Source organism: Sprattus sprattus, assembly GCF_963457725.1.
Source record: "Sprattus sprattus genome assembly, chromosome: 5".
In the NCBI taxonomy this organism is placed as follows: Eukaryota; Metazoa; Chordata; class Actinopteri; order Clupeiformes; family Clupeidae; genus Sprattus; species Sprattus sprattus.
This window is the reverse complement of record NC_137924.1, coordinates 36,342,997-36,362,366: the sequence shown is the minus strand read 5'-3', so window position 1 is coordinate 36,362,366 and position 19,370 is coordinate 36,342,997. Positions and strand designations below refer to the sequence as shown.

Sequence of the window (19,370 nt, the reverse complement as noted above, 5' to 3'; positions counted from 1 at the left end):
AAGAGCACGGCTAGCTGAAATTATAATGTAGCCTTATTACTTCAGACACTGAGGGCCTGATTTACTAACAGGATTGCGCCCATTTCTGGCGTAAAATAGCGGTCGTAAACATAAAACGGTATTTACTAATGGGCCGCAGCGCATATTAACGCCTGTGGGTGTGAACAGGGGAGGTAACTTGGAGGTGGGTGGTAACGTAGGCGTGAGGCGCAATTTACATGCACTGTAAAAAAAAAATGTAATAAAACAGAATTTTACTGTTTATTTTTACAGTTTTTTTCTGTATTTTTAAAATACCATTCATTTTACAAAAAGAAACTGTGATTTTACATGACAAATGTAAAATAACATGAAATCACTGTAAATGTAAAAACACAGAATATTTCTGTTGTTTTACACAGAAAAAACCCATTAGAAATACGTATATTTACTGTTGTAACACGGGTAGATGAAATCAAGCATTCTGATTGGTTGAGAGTGAGTCACTCAAAAATATCGAAACTGAACAAAGATGGCGGCGTGTAGCCTGTTAGTGGGAAATATTTGATGTGAATTAAGCTATCTACACGACTTTTTATACGTCTACATTGACTCGGTTAGTTGTTTATGTGCAACACGGATGGTGCACAGTATTGGTGGTCTTAACTGAAGCTCTCAAATATTATTTTAGGTTGCTGATTTCGCGTAGACCAAAACTCCATTAAGACACATAGTAGCTTAAGCTAGCTAGCCTCTCTGCTAAAAGTATACCGTTAGCATACAGATTATGCTCTCATACATAGACATATACATGTGTTATGTCTATGCTCTCATAGGCTAGGTGCACGAAATACTCAGTGTGGGCTGTTTGTTTCCTGTTTAGCCAGGTGTGTTTGAACCTGCCACTATTCTGAATGTAATTAGTGTCTACACGTCCTTCTTTATCGTAACGCTGATTTACTAGGTGCAACACCTAACCAGGTCCGTGTAGACGCTAATTACATTCAGAATAGCGGCAGGTTCAAATACACCTGGCTAAACAGGAAACAAACAGCCCACACTGAGTATTTCGTGCACCTAGCCTATACGCCTCCCGCATTGAGGCCGATGTAGGGTCTGCGCGCGCCCAAATAGAACATTCTTGCACTGGTTACCACGGAGTTTCAACACTGACAAGACACACGACAGCAGAAGACTAAAGGTAAATGTCTTTGTACTTTAATTGAGTTCTCAAAAATAAAAAGTTTAATACCCTGGCATTGTATTTGACGATGAAGGGCTCATTGTGTATAGGTTGTCGTGCTGTCATGTTGGTGTGCTGAATGGGGGCCGTAATGTGAGTGTAGCCAACACCATATGAGGCTCTGGCTAACTTTGACTAGCTAGCTTGCACTGACAACCTTCAGTTCGTAGTCGTAAGGTAATGTAAGCCATAGTAGCTAGCTAAGGTAACATGTACAGTTCAAGTTAGCTAGCTAGCCAACCTGGATAATTTAATCTGTAAAATTGGTTGGCATTTTGTATTTGCTATTGAAAACATGCAGAGTGAGAGAAAGTAAAAACCTGGCTAGTAACATATTGCGTTTTCTAATGACGAAGGCTCTTTTAAGCACATATCATAGATACTCTTTTGCCATAGCTTTAAGGCTAGCTATTTAGCATATCGTGCTGGCTAGTTTGCTCCATTTTATATTATAACCATAGAGCAGGGGCAACGCCAGTGGTGGAAATCAGTTTTCCCCAAACCCTTTTCTCTCGAAGCACAATCTATGTATTCTATGGGGAAAAAAGTCTCACGGCACACCAGCATTACATGTTATTGTGTTGTTTGGTTGTGAAATGCCTTTTAAGTTTAGTTTGTTCGAGTTGCAGTCCTGTTGAAAATATGTGTTTTAAATGTTTGTTTAGGGATTTTAAACTGCACCAATGGCTCATACATTTTTGCTTTGGTTTGTGTTTTTCTCCAGCCTCCTCCCCTGCCAAGACAGACACATTTTCTACCTTCCCATGACAGGCTGGACGACAGTGGATTGGAGTACTCAAAGTACTAATTCAATCAAAAGCTCCAAACATACTCACAGAATATGAGAAATCTGGTACCATATGCACAAAAAACAGGGTGCTACTTGTGAGGGTTGCTGTCAGCAATCTTGAGGAGAGATGAGGATTGTAAGTTGACGACACTGTCAAAGTGTGAGATTCAAAAGTATTGACAGTGGAGTGGAAGTTGTTCTTATATATCTCATACTTAAAATTAATATTTTAGTCAATACATGTGAAGTGTGAGTATAACTGATGGCAATACATGTTTCTAATTGAAGAGTTCAGGTGCAAAAACTTAAAAATTTAGGTATGATATAAAGGGAAATATTCTCAGTGCCTACTATACGATAATCATGCCAGCTGTGTTTTTTCCAATTTACCACAAAAAAGGTCAGGTGGACTTCTGAACTCTTCAATGTGTGTTTAGAAATGGTTTGGTTGATGCTGTCTGTTATTTTCAGTTACCCATCCAGTGATGACAAGGTGCGTCTTGACAAGAATGTTGTCACCACGTTTCCTAAATTGAGTGTCAAAATCCAGGAACACAATGAGGGATATGTAAGTGAAAAAAAAATGATGTTTACCTTCCCACCCCACATTTTAATGATGTACCAAATGTTTATTGTTTCAGAAATAAGGGCCATTGTATTTTTGGTATTATTGACTGATGCCTCATGTCCACTCTCTACCTTCAACCCATGAAAAGGAACACTTACCCCCCCCCCAATATCTCAGTAAATATAGCCTGTAAATTCAAATGAATAAATTGGATTGAATATTTATCTTTGTACATCTTAGTTCGACTTCGATAGCCAGTTTGAGGGGAAAGCTGATCTTTTCCTTCGCAAATGGCAGATGAACATCATCCCTAAGCTAATGAAGGTTGCTGCGTTGGAGTTGTCTGAGGATCTGGAAAATCCTTCAACCACCAGGAACAAAAGTGATGGTATGTTGGTTCGCATTCAGAAAGATAGGGGGGAAATGCACTTATAACTTTTATGCAATGGATAATAACTGAAGCCAGTTTAATTGTTCAAGATGACTTAAAGTGCATATGACACCTCAATACTAATTTTTTTTAATAAATAGAACGAAGGTGGTATTTCACAATAGATATATATATGTTGAGGAAAAATATACACATTTGACTTGTTAAAATCATCATTTGAATGCAGCGCCACTGAGCTACCGACTTCCCAAGCGACTCACTACCACCCTGCGTTAAAAAACTTAAATTACTTAAACGGAGGTACTCTGTTGCACTTGGTCGCCATTTTTCCTGACAGAAAACACATTTTCTCAGGGAGCCACTGGCTATTTCTTAAGGATCAGTTGTAAATATGCCTTCAGGGTGTGTTGCAGCATATTGCTCGAACGTCAGTTCCCATTCTTTTAGCCTTTTCAAATTTCCAAAAGACGAGGAAGTACGCGAGAAGTGGGTGCAGAATGTGTGTCGCACAAGAGTGCCTTCTCCAGCAAGCTTGAAATGACAACTAAAGTAATTTGCTGTGAAGTAATGCTGGAAGCATTGCTCTCTATCCATTAAATAGGGAATGTATTTCACGTATTTAGAATGGCTGACCTAACAAACAACAGCTGTGAAAGAGCTAAGAGACTGGAGGCAAACGGTACATCTGCCTCAATGAGGGGGGCGTTATACTTATTAGCAGCGAGGCTAGCTAGCTACTATGTCATCACTGTCAGAACTCGGCTCTTCTGCTGGCTCGTCTTCCAGATACGGCTCAATGCTCACAATCACCTTTACAAACTGATCCGGATCGAAGTCTTCCTCAATCTCATCTCTGCTTGAGTCTGTTGCAGAAAATTGCTCAAAATTGCTGAATTCTTCAACCTCCATCGCTAGTTGTGTGGCGTGGGAACGAATGAGGTCTACCGCCAGGTGACCCTGTGATGTCAGTGGTGGTAGACTTCATTCGTTCCCACACCACACAGCTATCGATGGAGGGTGAAGAATTCAGCAATTTTGAGCAATTTTCTGCCACAGACTTCAGGTTTCAGGTAAGCCGGCACTGCTTGCCGAAGAGCGTCGCGAAAACCACACTTTGAAATCGTGTACAAACCTAATTTTTCAATCATCGGGTTTACACATGACTTCAAAGTACTATGTTTTATGTATAGTCTTGATAATTATATGCCGTTTACCTTTTTTTTTTAGGTGTCATATGCACTTTAACCTTGTGTAATGGTAGATATCTAATTTGGATTCTAATATTTTCATGTAGACATGCTTTGCTTCAAAGCACTTCAGATGCTCATACACCTTCTTCCACCAATGCCATCAGGACGAGGGGCTGGATGGAGTCGCTGCAGTGTTAAATCAGCCATTTCCTACCTCATGGACTTTGTGCAAGTATGTTTGTGTCTTATGACTTATTGGTTGCATCACTGAACCTCCTGATGTTGTGTTGTGGTCTCCTCCCCATGCTGGTTTAATAATGTAGTAATTCAAACGTTTTGTGTTACAGCCTAGAACGAGCATTTCATCATTGCTTGAGAATCCTGATTCATCGAGAGGCCACCAGCCTAGCATTGTGTGCATTGGACACCCAAGCGGAGCTGCCCAGCAGTAGCTGATCGTCGCAAGAAGTGACAAGATTGCTATGCCACTTGGAGATGAAGGGCTGATGTATTGGGCCTTATTGAAAAAAAACATTTACATTTGCAGTCGAGTTGGAAATTATATTAGAAGATATCAAGAGTCTGTGGATTTTTGTTTACTTTTTTTTTTTTTTTACTTTTTTTCTTTCATTTCCAATTCAGTTGAATTTGTTTTTGTTTGTTTCAGAACCAGTTGCTGTATGGTTACCTGTTAGTTATTTTTTATATATATACAGAATAAAAATACAGAGAATGGGAAATTGTAGTTGGTCTTGTTCAGCTTAGTCTTGTTCAAACACAATTCATTTAAGCCCCTTTTCCGACTGGCCAAAAACTGGTTTAAACCATTTAAAATTAAAATAATTATGGTGTTATTAGGTGAGTATAGTTTTTTTTTAAGTTGAAAGTGCTTTAAATATTCATTTTTTTTAACTAGTTTTTAAAGATTAATCAAATTATTGTTGTATACTATTATATTACATCTCATAAAAAATTATATACAGGATTTTTAAACAAATAATGCCATTAAAACCAACTAATAACAGCACATTTCTGTAAATGTAAGCATTATTACTCGTATAACAATGTTAATCTACCATCTTCATGGGTAATTTAATTTAACAGCACATTTCTGTAATTATGAGACCAATAAATGGATTTAGTGTGTGAACAAGTGATAGAGAGAGGCATATTCTCAAAGGCTGAAAGATCAGGTAAGTGACTATACACTAAAAATTATAATAAACGGTAATTTTCTGGCAGCTGGGGTGCCAGTAAAAATACCGTAAAATAACATTAAATTACAACATTTTCACATTTTAAAACAATTAAATGACCTAGAAAAATGGAAAATAAATGTTGTATTACGAATAATGTTCGTAATATAACGTTTATTTACCGTTTTTCTAGGTCATTTAATTGTTTTAAAATGTGAAAATGTTGTTATTTAATGTTAAAAAACCTGAAAATAAGGGAAAATCTTGGTAAAATTACAACTAAAAACTGTATTTTAATTACGGGAAATAACCGTATTTTTACGGTACAGTAATTTTCTGTTATTTTATGGTATTTTTCTGGCACCCCAGCTGCCGGAAAAAAAACGTTTTTTTACGATTTTTTTTTTTACAGTGTGGGTGGAGACAAGGTAAGTGCGCCTAATGATGTCGTGCGTGGTATTTACTAAACTGCCTGTGGAGCGCACGTCTCCAATTTGCAGGCTAATTCTCCGCCTCATAAAAGCACGTCTTAACCAAGCGCAATTTCATTGAGTCTGAAAACGTTGATATGGCAGCAGTGATAAGAGAAATGCGAAGAAAGAAGACAGAGACAGCGCACAGAAATAATTTTTTCAACTCGCATAACACATTTTCAGTTAAATGAACCACAAATCATTAGACGGTACAGGTTAACCAGCCACGCAATACTTAAATTACTGAACCAGATCAGAGATGACATCTAACCCTCCAACCGGAGATCACATTCCATTCAATCAGTTGGTAAACATTGCAAATATTGGCACGGATCATTTCAAACAGTTATAGTATCAGCAGTTGATATATCTCAGCCTTCACAAATATTCACACAGGTACTCGAAGCATTGCTATGGCGCACTGGTCAATACATTTCCCCACTGCCACAGCCGAAATTTTAGACATCAAACAGGACTTTTTTTGAAATCGCAAACTTTCCGAACATAATATGAACCATTGATTGCACCCACGTCCATATATATTGTAGTGAACCCATGTCCCTTGTAGAAATTATTAATCTCGCCATGTACACATCTATATTGTTATAATAGACAGTTTATGCATTAATGCCACCAATAGCATATTCTTTATAATCGTGTTCTTTTAAACATCTTGCTGTAGGTGATGGCGGGCAGAACAACATTATAGCAGCGCACACATTGAATCAGGTTCAGTGATTGAGCGAACGTGAACCAATATATCAATCTCCACTTGCTGTAGCTTCATTTTCTCTTCCTAAATAAATACCACGGAAAATGCGGAAAAACACCGTGCGTTAATGTGCGAACGCAGTTTAAGCAGCGGTCGCAATGTTAGTAAATCAGGCCCTATATAGGGCGGAGTAAACACAGATTGCCCAGCGCGATCTGGTTTGATAAATAGCAACTAAAATGCGCTAAAACACCGTGCGTTAATTTGCGAACGCAGATTAAGAAGCGCTCGCATATTAGTAAATCAGGCCCTGAGAGCTCAAGAGAGGACCAGGACAGAAAATAAAGTCTACGGCAGGAATCAAATCTGTCCAATAAAGACAAGCCTTAAATATAACATAAATTTAACAGAGAATAATAATCAGAGAATAATAGAGAAAAAACACAGATGAAAGGACTGCTACCTCAACATCAAGCTTAATAACAATGAGATTAAGTAACAGCAGAAAGAGTTATGGCCGAATCTAAACACCAAAAGACCAACAGAGGGAGCGGTGGAGCTTTTTTGCAGGTCAAAGCCCAGCACACACCTCCAGATCCTTCCACCGTGACACCACCCACCTGAGGACACCAGACAGACAGAGATCAAGCACTGCCCCATGTCTGTTGTGACCCATGGCCGCAACAGAACCTGTCCACAATGCAAACGACAAGGGGTGATCCCAACACCACTCACGCAAAGGCTTCCACACCTATGCGACAGACATGACAGACACCAGCCAAAGCCTTTGGCTGCACCACAAGTCACAGCCTTGGCTACAGCCCTGGACCAGGCCACGCTCAGAAGCCACACAGAAGACACCCTTCCTTTACAGTCCAAAATGACCCGGGCGCCAGCAGTGCTCAGATGATGCGTGTTTTGTCTGTGGAAAGAAAGGACATTTTGCTAGAATGTACAAAGCCAAGTAATGACTGACGTGCTTGAGGAATCCAGTGCTCCCTGGAGAACAGCAAGGGAAAGGTTCCCTGATGACGTATGCGGCAAAACAAAGATAAAGAAAGACAAATGCCAAGAGGCTGTGAGTAAGTGAAGGAACAAGCTGCTGGGTGAGAGACCACACTCATTTCTACGCTTAACGCTTAACGCTTAACACGTCACATTACTGCACAGCACAACTCTTTAGAACCTGTACAATCTTATTATAGGACGGTCTACTTGGACCTTAGCAAGTAGCTGTAGGACTAACTTAAGCTTTATCAGCCATCACCAGCTGGGTCAGTGATGAGAATACAACCCAACCAAGTCCATCACAACTAAGACTTACTCAGATTAATTTTCTCCACATAAAAATTATAGACCATTAAGAACACTGAAGAATTTCACCGGTTGTCCCTCTCCCTTTCTCTCACTCTTTTTCTGTCACACTTTCTGCCATGTTTTACACTAACCCCATGTCCCTCCTTCACTACCATGGCATTTCACACCAGTTCCCTACACTAAGGGGCTTAAGTCAATTGACTGTAGCCTCTGTAGCTATTCTCATAAAACATTTAGGGGCACTGATGAAGAGTATATTGTGTTAATTCTATAGAAACGTAATGTATTAGATTTGATGCAAAGAAACTTGCTTCAGCTAAAATAATGTGAACCAAATTACAACCTAAAACTATTTCAGTCTGAACAAAGCATACATAAACTGTAATAAGTAAGTGAGAGTCCCATAAGTGATAACATGGCCTTCTGAACACATCAGGGGTCTAATGTAGTGGCCTTGTTGTGAACACATGAGGGGTCTGATGAAGTCTCACCTGAACACATAAGGGGTTTAATGTAGTGCCTTCTGAACACATGAGGGGTCTAATGTAGTGGCCTTCTGAACACATGAAGGGTCTAATGTAGTGTCATCTAAACACATGTGGGGTCTAATGTAGTCTCATCTGAACACATGAAGGGTATAATGTAGTGGCCTTCTGAACACATGGGGGGTCTAATGTAGTGGCATCTGAACACATGAGGGGTCTAATGTAGTGACCTTGTTCTGAACACATGAGGGGTCTAATGTAGAGGCCTTCTGAACACATGAGGGGTCTAATGTAGTGGCATCTGGACACATGAGGGGTCTAATGTAGTCTCATCTGAAAACATTAGGGTCTAATGTAGTGGCCTTGTTCTGAACACATGAGGGGTCTAATGTAGTGGCCTTGTTATGAACACATGAGGGGTCTAATGTAGCATTGTTTTGTCTGTGGAAAGAAAGGACATTTTGCTACAATGTACAAAGCCAAGTTATAGACTGAATGATGTGCTTGAGAAATCCAATGCTCCCTGGAGAGCAGCAAGGGGAAGGCTGCAGCAAAACAAATATGAAGAAAGACAAATGCCAAGAGGCTGTGAGTAAGTGAAGGAACAAGCTGCTGGGTGAGAGACCAAACTAATTTATACGCTACGTTAACGCTTAACGCTTAACGCTTAACGCTTAACTCTTAACTACACAGCACAACTCTTTATAACCTGTACAATCTTATTATAGGACGGTCTACTTGGACCTTAGCAAGTAGCTGTAGGACTAACTCAAGCTTTATCAGCCATCACCAGCTGGGTCAGTGATGAGAATACAACCCAACCAAGTCCATCACAACTAAGACTTACTCAGATTAATTTCCTCCACATAAAAATTATAGACCATTAAGGGGTCTAATGAAGAGGCCTTGTTCTGAACACATGAGGGGTCTAATGAAGTGGCCTTGTGAACACATGAGGGGTCTAATGAAGTGGCCTTGTGAACACATGAGGGGTCTAATGTAGTGGCCTACTGAACACATGAGGGGTCTAATGAAGTGTCATCTGAACACATGAGGGGTCTAATGTAGTGTCATCTGAACACATGAGGGGTCTAATGTAGTGGCCTACTGATGTAGTGGCCTACACATGAGGGGTCTAATGTAGTGGCCTTGTTCTGAACACATGAGGGTCTAATGAAGAGGCCTTCTGAACACATGAGGGGTCTAACGTAGTGTCATCTGAACACATGAGGGGTCTAATGTAGAGGCCTTCTGAACACATGAGGGGTCTAATGTAGAGGCCTTCTGAACACATGAGGGGTCTAATGTAGTGTCATCTGAACACATGAGGGGTCTAATGTAGAGGCCTTCTGAACACATGAGGGGTCTAATGTAGTGTCACCTGAACACATGAGGGGTCTAATGAAGTGTCATCTGAACACATGAGGGGTCTAATGAAGTGTCATCTGAACACATGAGGGATCTAATGTAGTGGCCTACTGAACACATGAGGGGTCTAATGAAGAGGCCTTCTGAACACATGAGGGGTCTAACGTAGTGTCATCTGAACACATGAGGGGTCTAATGTAGAGGCCTTCTGAACACATGAGGGGTCTAATGTAGTGTCACCTGAACACATGAGGGGTCTAATGTAGAGGCCTTCTGAACACATGAGGGGTCTAATGTAGTGTCACCTGAACACATGAGGGGTCTAATGTAGAGGCCTACTGAACACATGAGGGGTCTAATGAAGTGGCCTTTTTCTGAACACATGAGGGGTCTAATGAAGTCTCATCTGAACACATTAGGGGTCTAATGTAGTGGCCTTGTTCTGAACACATGAGGGGTCTAATGAAGTCTCATCTGAACACATGATGGTTCTAATGAAGAAGCCTTGTTCTGAACACATGAGGGGTCTGATGAAGTCTCATCTGAACACATGAGGGGTCTAATGTAGTGACCTTGAGAGAACTCTCCACAGCACTATTCCTCAAACGGCCCTGAGGCATGTTTGACATGAAGCTCAGTCACTAACACTGTCCATACCCCAAGTGACTTTTATTCTATATCTTTCCATATCTTTGTGTGATGTCTCTGAGCTTTTCTGAACCATCTGAGCTCATCTCTGACTCAAGAATACCAGTTGGTATTATTTCCTTTCTTAATGTCTGTCTAATCTAACAGACACTCCCACATTTCCCACACAGTAGACTCACCCTAAAACATCATCCAGGTATGTATTCTTCATGTGTTCATGGTAGACTGCTGCAGCACGACACTGAGTCACTAGGACTAAATATAGCCTGGGGGCACAATAGACATAACCCCCCAAAAAACAGATATGGTATGTTATCTTACTGCTGTGGCTTTGAGTGAGTTCACAGGAAATGACATGAACAAAAACTAACCAGCCAGAGCTGAAGAGAGTTGAGCCCCCCCACCACCACCACCACAACCCACACACACCAACTTCCCCATCAATGAGGCAACATTTGTTCTGGTATGTTCTGTCATATTTACTGTTATATGTTCGAGATACTGAACCGAAAGTGACATTTGACCAAATCCTGTGAGCGTGTCTTCATAATTGACACCATATTTAACCATTTGTACTCAAAGAAAATGGAAGCCTGGTGTACTGTTCCCTCATAGGTGACTCAGAGTAGAAGAACTCCAGATGAAAGGAAACGTTGAGAGTATGGAGAAAGCATGCGCCTGGAGTGCTGTTGGAGAGTGGGACTGCATGGAATTTCCTGGTGATGTTGGTGGGGGGTAACGCCATGAATAACACTTAGTGGTGAGAAGGAGAGTCTCAGGAGAGCAACACTATGAGTATGACTCAAATGGATAAATGCCTGTGGGTTTAGAAAAATGTTTGCCAAGAGGTGAGTTACTGCATATGCACTAAACACACACACTCAAAGACATGCATCTCTGAACATCAGTTTAACTGCACTTGAGCATAAGTTAAAACAAATATGTCACAGTTATTCTTAAGAATGAACGTGACATAGGGTAGGTTTTACATGTCCTTTAAAGACAGCTCGCTGAGTAACAGCATCTATGTTGTTAAACCTTGTCACACAACATTAAAAAAAAAAACACACATTTGCAGTTGGTCATGGGTTCTGTGTGCTTTATTCCTACTAAACCTCAGACATTAACAATATATTGAATTGTATCACTCAGATGAGACTTTGAACATCCTACAAGGAAGTTGAAATACACTGGTAAAAAAAATGTAATAAATACAAGCTCAGATTTAAGTTTAAGACAATTACTGGATACAAATTCAAATTCATATGACTTTGGGAAAGGTTACGGAGTTGTAGGCCTACAAACCAGTCAGTACCAGACTAGTGCATTTCCTGGCTACAGGATATCCAACAGGTGCTTGAATGGTCACAACGACACACAATACCAACTAATCAAGTAGTCAGCGGTGACGGCAAAATGTATGGTTAGAATGAATCAACTTAACCTATGTGAATGTGGTGCCGTGGCTTAGATGGTTAAAGCGCCTGTCTAGTAAACAGGAGATCCTGGGTTCGAATCCCAGCGGGGCCTTTTCTGATCACCTACCTTCAAAACCCATGAGGTGAAAAGAATAGAAGGGTCTATATGAGATGAACACGCTCAAAGAGTATTCAGCCAGGCACGCAGGACAACGAAAGCTCCCCTGTTCTGTGTTGCACAAGAGGCTTTCTTATCATTCACGCTGATATCGTAAAAAATGCAATCGTCTGAAATGTGTTTTTCCGACCATAAACAAACACCTAAACCTACCAATTAAAGCAAGACATGCACGCTGATTGGCGGGCGAAACAATACAAATGTGTAATGCTTAATTTCTGATACAGGAAGTGCTGAAAAGTTCTCATGTCTATTTTATTGGGTGGAAAAGATGATTCAAATGATCAAACAATGTCAAAAGACCTTTAAATTTGTAGATAATAATGATTGTTCTTATTTTCAATTGTTTGTATAGTGTATCGTTGTAGGGGCTACACTGCATCGTGTCTGCCTTTAGACTGCAGATCCAAAACTTTGACCAGCGTTATTTAGTGCAACATTTCATAACCTTACTATCCAATGACCTGCCTTGATCTCAGCATATATTGTAGGTCTTGACAAGACAGCCAGCTCAACATTATGTCTACAATTGATGACTGAATGAAATAGTTATTGTGTTATATGCATGTGCAGTTGCTAGCCTACACTACAAAAGTAACAGAATTACTGTCAATGAAGATAACTAGCCAAAGAATTGTTACTGATGGTCAAATTTCATACTACACATGTAGTTCACATAAAGAGCTGGTATTATCTCCTCCATATTTGTATCAGCATTTACAGCAGTGGTTTGGGAAGAGCCTGCCCCTGTGGCCCGTGCACCATCCATTCCTCCTGGCTGAGCACTTTGTAGTTGTAGGTCTTGTAGTTGAGCATATCCTGGGAGCGGAACACCTTGTTGGACTCATACAGGTTGCTCCAGTATGGAGGAAGTGGCTGAAAGCCAGCCAGACGAGCCAGCTCATCATTGTAGGCCCACTGTTCTGAGTCAAGCTTCAAGATGTGCCGTGTGGAGATGCCCCTGGCACGACGAGCGGCTTCGTCAAGCTCTATATCCTTCTCCATCTCCTCTTGTGAGGGGAGAGGGAAAGAGCCGTCCAGCACAGACAGAATGAACTGTGTCTGATTGAAGGATTGATGAGAGAAAAAAGTGATCAAGAAGATACAAACACCACAGCAGGGAAAGGAAAGAAAAGGAAAGAAAAATATTGGAAACACAAAACATTAACTGTGAATTAATGATGCACGTGCCAAAAGACTCGATGCTGCACTTCCAAGGGTACAAAGGTCTCACCTGAATGTGGAAATGCGGAAAAGGGCAGATGGCTCTGCAGATGCCCACAATGAAGAGTGATGGGAAAGCCGGGGGTATCAGGAACTTATAGAGCGGGGACACCAAGTGCTTCTTCACCTTCAGGCCTACTTGCTTATCCAGGAAAGGAAAGGTGAAATTGTACCCAGTGCAAAACAGAAACACATCAGGCCGGGCATGGCTCCCGTCCTGAAACTCCAGGGTTCCATCATCAAGGACTTTGGACACAGGGGGCGACTGCTGCACACCAGGGGGAAGGGGGCCTTTCAGGGCCTTCTGGCCATGGCTTAACACCACCTAAGGTTAATGAACAGAGGTGTATTATGTAAGGGATAATGTATAGAACGCAGGTCATTGTCGGGAAAATAAGCCCCGACAGGGTCGGGGTGTTGCTTCACCGTGAAGGGGCTTATTTTCCCGACAATGACCGGCGTTCTATACATTATCCCGCTTATTATACGGCTAAAACTAAAAAAATAACTTAACACAGTGTGTCTTTTTACAATGTATTTGTTTTGTTACTATACGTAGTGTTAAAAAGCAGAGAAATAGTTCGCCAAAGACAGTTAAACATTCTTTAGAACACAGCTGCTCAACCGTCCGCTGAAACTCCCTTGATAAGTTACCGTACTACTTGCGGAGTGCTACGAAAGATGTGAATCAGAGGCAAAAAGGCCACTTTCCTTGACAGCGGTCATTAAGTGCATAGCAACGGTCAGTTATCGGAAAATAGTTGACCGCAGAACGTTGGGAAGCCCCATTCAAGTGAATGGAGCATTCTACAGCATTAAGAAGAGCCGTGTAATAAAAGATCATAATAAAAAAACTTTTACATCTAAATGTTCATCACCCTGCCACAGTGGTTCTGGCTGTGCATTCTTCAGAAGTCTTTTGTGAGGTTCTCTTCAACCTAGGACTTTGTTGTTTGACACTACTTAAAGTTGGGTCATCTCTAATTTCTGTATCACCAACCTTGGCATTGACTTGAAAAAGCTCCATAGCAATGTCCGATCCAGAAAGGCCAGCACCAAGCACCACCACTGACTTTCCAGCAAAAGGCTCAGCACTGCGATAATTATGACTGTGAATCACAGACCCTGGGTACCAAATACAAATCCACATTGTTATACAGTATTTGCCATGCAGGTTCCGATAAACGCATTTATTACTGTACACCAGCAACCAAAAAAACATCATTGTATGTACCCTCACTTAGGTTAAAGAGCTAACGGCAATACAATATTTGATAGTATAGCTCTTCTACAGTTCAATAATCATATATTTTTTTCTCAGTTTTTACACTTTTTTGCAATTCCGTATTGCCCGCTGAGGAAGGCAATACGCCGCTGGCATGACTACGCATTAGCCAATCAAAACGCTTGTACTGTCGTTGCCATATAAAAGGGGTCTGTAATACCTGTGCTTTTGTGAAATCCCAAGTCAAGTCAAGTCATTTTATTGTGTCTCCCAGGGGAGAAATTTGTTTGGATCTGGGCCTCGTTTCCCGAACGCGCACTTAGCCTAAAAAGGACTTGAAATCGGTCGTAAGAGGGATCCTACGTTGCAGAGCGGTTCCCCGACAAGGCACTTAGCTTAAGTTTATCTTTCGTTGAGAACAATTCTACGTGTGGTCAGGACCAGTAGTAACTTCACACTTAGCGATGCAATCCAGTAGTAACTTCACACTTAGCGATGCAATCCACCAGGGGCGTCATTCGGCCTATTATAGAAGAAATCCAAAGGATGTTTCTGTGTATAGCACATCATGAGAATGTCATTGTTTCACCTGCCTATTCCCATCAAAATAGAAATAAAGAATATTGAGTATTTGAAAATAAAGATTATACAAAATAATATGTTATTGAACTAAGGAGATGGCTTTTCTGACTGTGTAGTAAGGCTGCAATATTAGGAAATTGACATGTCATTGAGCCGGGCTGGAAATCAATCAAGAGGGTGGCACCCGCTAGCCTATATATATTTATTGAGGTATTGTTCTTATGTCGACACTTGTTATATTGGAACTTCATTCATGAGCCTATACATGGGTTTCTTGTATACAAACATTGAAGGCTGCGCGCGCAAATCCGCGGCAGAAAGCCATCTACCCTAATACAAATGAATACAGAAAGCCCAGTTTAAATGTATTGTTTATTACTTATTTAGCCTACCGTTCCCTATTCTGTTGCCATGAATGCTTGCACACACCCTCAACATATTCCCAAACGTAACCTTGTACATTGTTGAGCCTTTTTCTATATTTGATTTGATTTGATATTTTATTTTTCCTGGCAAACGGATGCTTCCTCCTAGGTATACTGAACATCTTACCAACTCTGTTAGAGCAGTTCACCACACAACAACTCCCTGTCATGTTGCCTTCCTCCACCGCGAGATTGCGCACGCAACCAGTGATGACGTAGCCGAGAAACCCATGTATACACAAGTGAGAAAATCGACTCGTCTGACATCGATGAACAGGCGACCACCACCCTTAGAGATACTTAAGAACTTGTGCACGTGGCGCTCGTGCACCTGACTTTAAGATGATGTTCGGGAAACGCTCGTAAATAGAAAGTGTTACTGAGTCTACTATGTCGCCAAAATCCACGTAGAACGTCAAGATACATCGTTATCGGGAAACGAGGCCCTGGGTAATAGCTGCATCACATCAGTACGAAATAACATACAACATACAACCAGTTCATCACATGGGCAAGACAAATCACAGATACGAAAAACGATCACTAAAATCTATTGGACAAACAGTGCAAAAATTGTTGTACAACAAACATTCATGTGCAAAAATAGCAATCTGTAAATGATTAACCAAAATCTGGACTGAACTACAGTTATGAGTCATCAAAAGCATAGTTATGACAGAAGTAATTTGAATTCTTAAGACCTTCCAAGAATACAGTTAGCCAATTTAACAACTAACTGATAACTGATGTTTCAACAGCTGCTCTCTCTCGAGGGACTGGCCATGTGGAAGCACATTACAGTGGCACTATTGTTAAAGCATTTCTTATCCGTAACCTTCAGCATATATGCAGTTAACACAACAGCTTAATTACATATGGTGACTCAGATTATGTATTACCCCAAATATAAGTGGCAATATTGTTATAATCAGTAATTTACCTGAACACATTTTGTAAAGCAGAACTGGCCTGTGCGACATGCAAAATTAACTCACCTGTAAATTTGTCCAGACCAGGGATTGCTGGAATATAAGGGTCAAAGAAGTGCCTGATAAAATACAGATAAAAGTCCATGAAACAAGTTTAGGAGTCATTTTCTTCCATTTCATTTCTCACACACACGTGGACTAACAAATTCTTCTTTCATAAAATTAAATCGATTACATAAACTGCACTAACCCATTGCACACCATGACAGCATCAAAGCGACTCTTGAAAGCAGTGCTTGGAACCATGCTATTGCTGGTGGTGACATCCCAAGATAATCTATTCCAGCCATCTTCTACCCTCACGGGCGCAACAGCATCCACTGTTGTCTCAAACTGGAAAAAGAAATAAGAAACATCGAGAGTTCATCGCCTTTCCTAACCGGAGTTGTGTGCATCCTTGAACAGAGCAATAGCAGTGTGTTAAAAAAAAACAGTTATGAAAGCATACAATAACAAGAAAAACAATTATGGCAGCATGCAATAACAAGAAAAACAGTATGTACTCTTGATGAAGCATTAGTGAATGATGCTGTTTGTCCTCACACAATTGGTTTTCTCAGAACAAATTCTTCATTTTTTTATCCTCAAGACCATCAAACAGTAAAGGTAGCCTATTTACATCTCTCCATGTCGTTCTGCAACATTTGAAGACACACCACTCAGTCATTTCATTAGTGAAATCACTCCTAGAGTAAAGATCATGCATAAGTGAAATCACTCCTAGAGTAAAGATCATTCATTGTTTCTATTTGGCTGCTTCTGATGACATACGATGGGCATCACAACACCTTTTGTCAAGAGTGAACAAGTGGGAGTAAGGTGAATCAAATGCAACAAGTTTATTGAATCGAACAGAAGCATTCTAGAACTTTCTTTTTAAATGATGATATCAGAAAATATTTGGACTGTTTTGAAAGTTTGGTACATGTGCATCAGTTACAGGCTTGCCTCAGACCACATGATCCTGTTCAATAATATGAAATAGACTTTGCATTGTTGACTGTGTTTTCAGCCATAATGAACCCACACTGGAACAGTACTGCTCCATTTCAGAACTAGAGTCCTTTGTTTACATTAGTTACGCTTTCAGAAAGAAGGCCCACAGATCAGGTCCCACTACCTAACCAAAGGTACTGCTGTATAGGCCTATAAAAGTGATTTATTTTTTTAAACAAAAGATATTTTGAACATTAATGTACACTTAGTTATTCAAATACTTTACTTGTTAATGTTTAAGGTGTTCACTTTGGGAACGTTTTAGAGTTTGTATAATGCTTACACCCCACATCCATAGTAAGTTTAATGGCATCTACAACCAAATTTAAAAAACGAATTCCTAACAAATATCACTGTCTTGATTGAACCAATACATTCATAGATGGAGGAATAGGTCTTCTGTAAGGATTTTTTCCCCTTCAATGTATTTGTTGTCATGAGCTAGCCCTTTAAAGCATACGTCAGAAACTACATTACCTTTATGTGATTCCTCATTTTAAAGTGGTCACAGTATTTCTCCAAATATTTTCGAACCTCTGTATGATGGACAAAAGAGGGGAGGTGCTTTTCGAAGGGAAAATCCGGAAATGACATCACCTCTTTAGGAATATTTGTTCTGTAACATGGAGAAAAAAATATGTCACACTTTATATGTACTGCACTGACATACAGAGCAGTAAAATAATTCAACATGGGCAAGCAGGTCAAGTAGGCTATTAATGGAGGATGGCTAGGATACTGCTGTAGACTGTGTATGATATCAAATCAAATCAAATCTAAACAAACTTTATTTGTACGCCGCATTTCATACACAAAGGTAACACAATGCGCCTCACAGTAGGAAAGAAAGAAAAAGGGGGGGGGGGGGGTGGGGGTTACAAATACTTGTAAAGAGACACAGATAGATAAATAAGTAAACGTTCCCTAATGTAAATAGATACTTTAAATAGATACTTTTTACATGATAACAGGGCACCACATGACAACAGGGCATCACATAACACATAACAGCAGGGCACCACATGACCAAAGATATGGCATTATGTCTAGCTATGCATGTAAACTGTCAATGGTATTTGTATTGTTTTCCTCCACTTGCAGGTCCTTGGTCCTTACCTGAGATCTCGGTACATGCTGCTGTGGATTGGCATGCCATTGCCATAGCTGTTCACCTGTTCATTATATACCCAGGTTCCCCCAACATATTTAGTTTGCTCAAACACAACTGGTGGTGCAAAAATCTTGGGACGGGATAGAATGTGCCGTGCAGCGCATAATCCGGCACCACCTGCCCCAATAATAGCGACACGTAATCCAGACATCCTGGTGTAAATCCAGGGCCACCATCAACTGCTATAACAAACCAAAATCACTGATCATTTTTCTCTTAACATTCAACATTTTTACTTGAGTCTATAGCTACCTGCACCCTGAATCAACTAACCTACTTGAAATATTTAACGTTAGACTACCATTCTTGTTTCACACAACCATGCTTTGTTTTCGGATAGCTGGTTTTCAGTTTCCCCTTTGACCCACATTTACTGTAACATGATCACAGTACCCTGCATGCAATTACATAGGCTGTATGCTAACGTTAGCTCCGGCAATTAGTATGTGTTCTACCAAAAACGACCGAAGTTTCGCACTCGATTTATCACGGCTCTCATTTTAAAGTACCCAAACTAATTTAGAGGAGAAGGGCAGCGTGGATGCACTATAACATATTCCTGATGACGCAAAAGGGTCGACTGCTTCTCTGATGATCATGTTGTGTTTATGCATACATACTCACTTCGAGGGTCCTTATTACTCCTGAGCCGTGACCCAGCGTCTTCCAAGAAAGGGAAGCTATTGCTAGGCTACAATAGACCCACACCCCGCCTTTGCGCACAGTTTGGCTTCATGCCAAATTAATTAAGGCCCACTTATTTATCACCTGTTCAAATGTTAACCCCTCAAAAGTCTTGCAT

At 40.5% G+C, this 19,370-nt stretch overlaps 1 protein-coding gene and 2 long non-coding RNA genes across 3 annotated transcripts; 2 read left to right on the top strand and 1 right to left on the bottom strand.

The window, feature by feature from the left end:
- The first annotated feature begins 1,070 nt into the window (after nucleotides 1-1,070).
- On the top strand, nucleotides 1,071-2,954 carry LOC308365808. The gene is made up of 3 exons (XR_013968662.1): nucleotides 1,071-1,180; nucleotides 1,947-2,580; nucleotides 2,821-2,954. It is a non-coding gene; the product is annotated as an uncharacterized lncRNA (long non-coding RNA).
- Nucleotides 2,955-4,280: 1,326 nt separating this feature from the next.
- LOC308365810 lies at nucleotides 4,281-4,901 on the top strand. The gene is made up of 2 exons (XR_013968664.1): nucleotides 4,281-4,393; nucleotides 4,509-4,901. It is a non-coding gene; the product is annotated as an uncharacterized lncRNA (long non-coding RNA).
- A 7,772-nt stretch (nucleotides 4,902-12,673) lies between these two features.
- Nucleotides 12,674-18,719, bottom strand: LOC308365156 (uncharacterized protein; the record flags this gene model as incomplete). Its single annotated transcript, XM_080838500.1, has 7 exons — nucleotides 12,674-13,018; nucleotides 13,191-13,505; nucleotides 14,181-14,305; nucleotides 16,408-16,460; nucleotides 16,592-16,734; nucleotides 17,875-18,013; nucleotides 18,514-18,719. 7 exons carry the CDS (start codon nucleotides 18,717-18,719, stop codon nucleotides 12,674-12,676), a joined length of 1,326 nt encoding a protein of 441 aa, XP_080694626.1.
- Nucleotides 18,720-19,370: the final 651 nt, after the last annotated feature.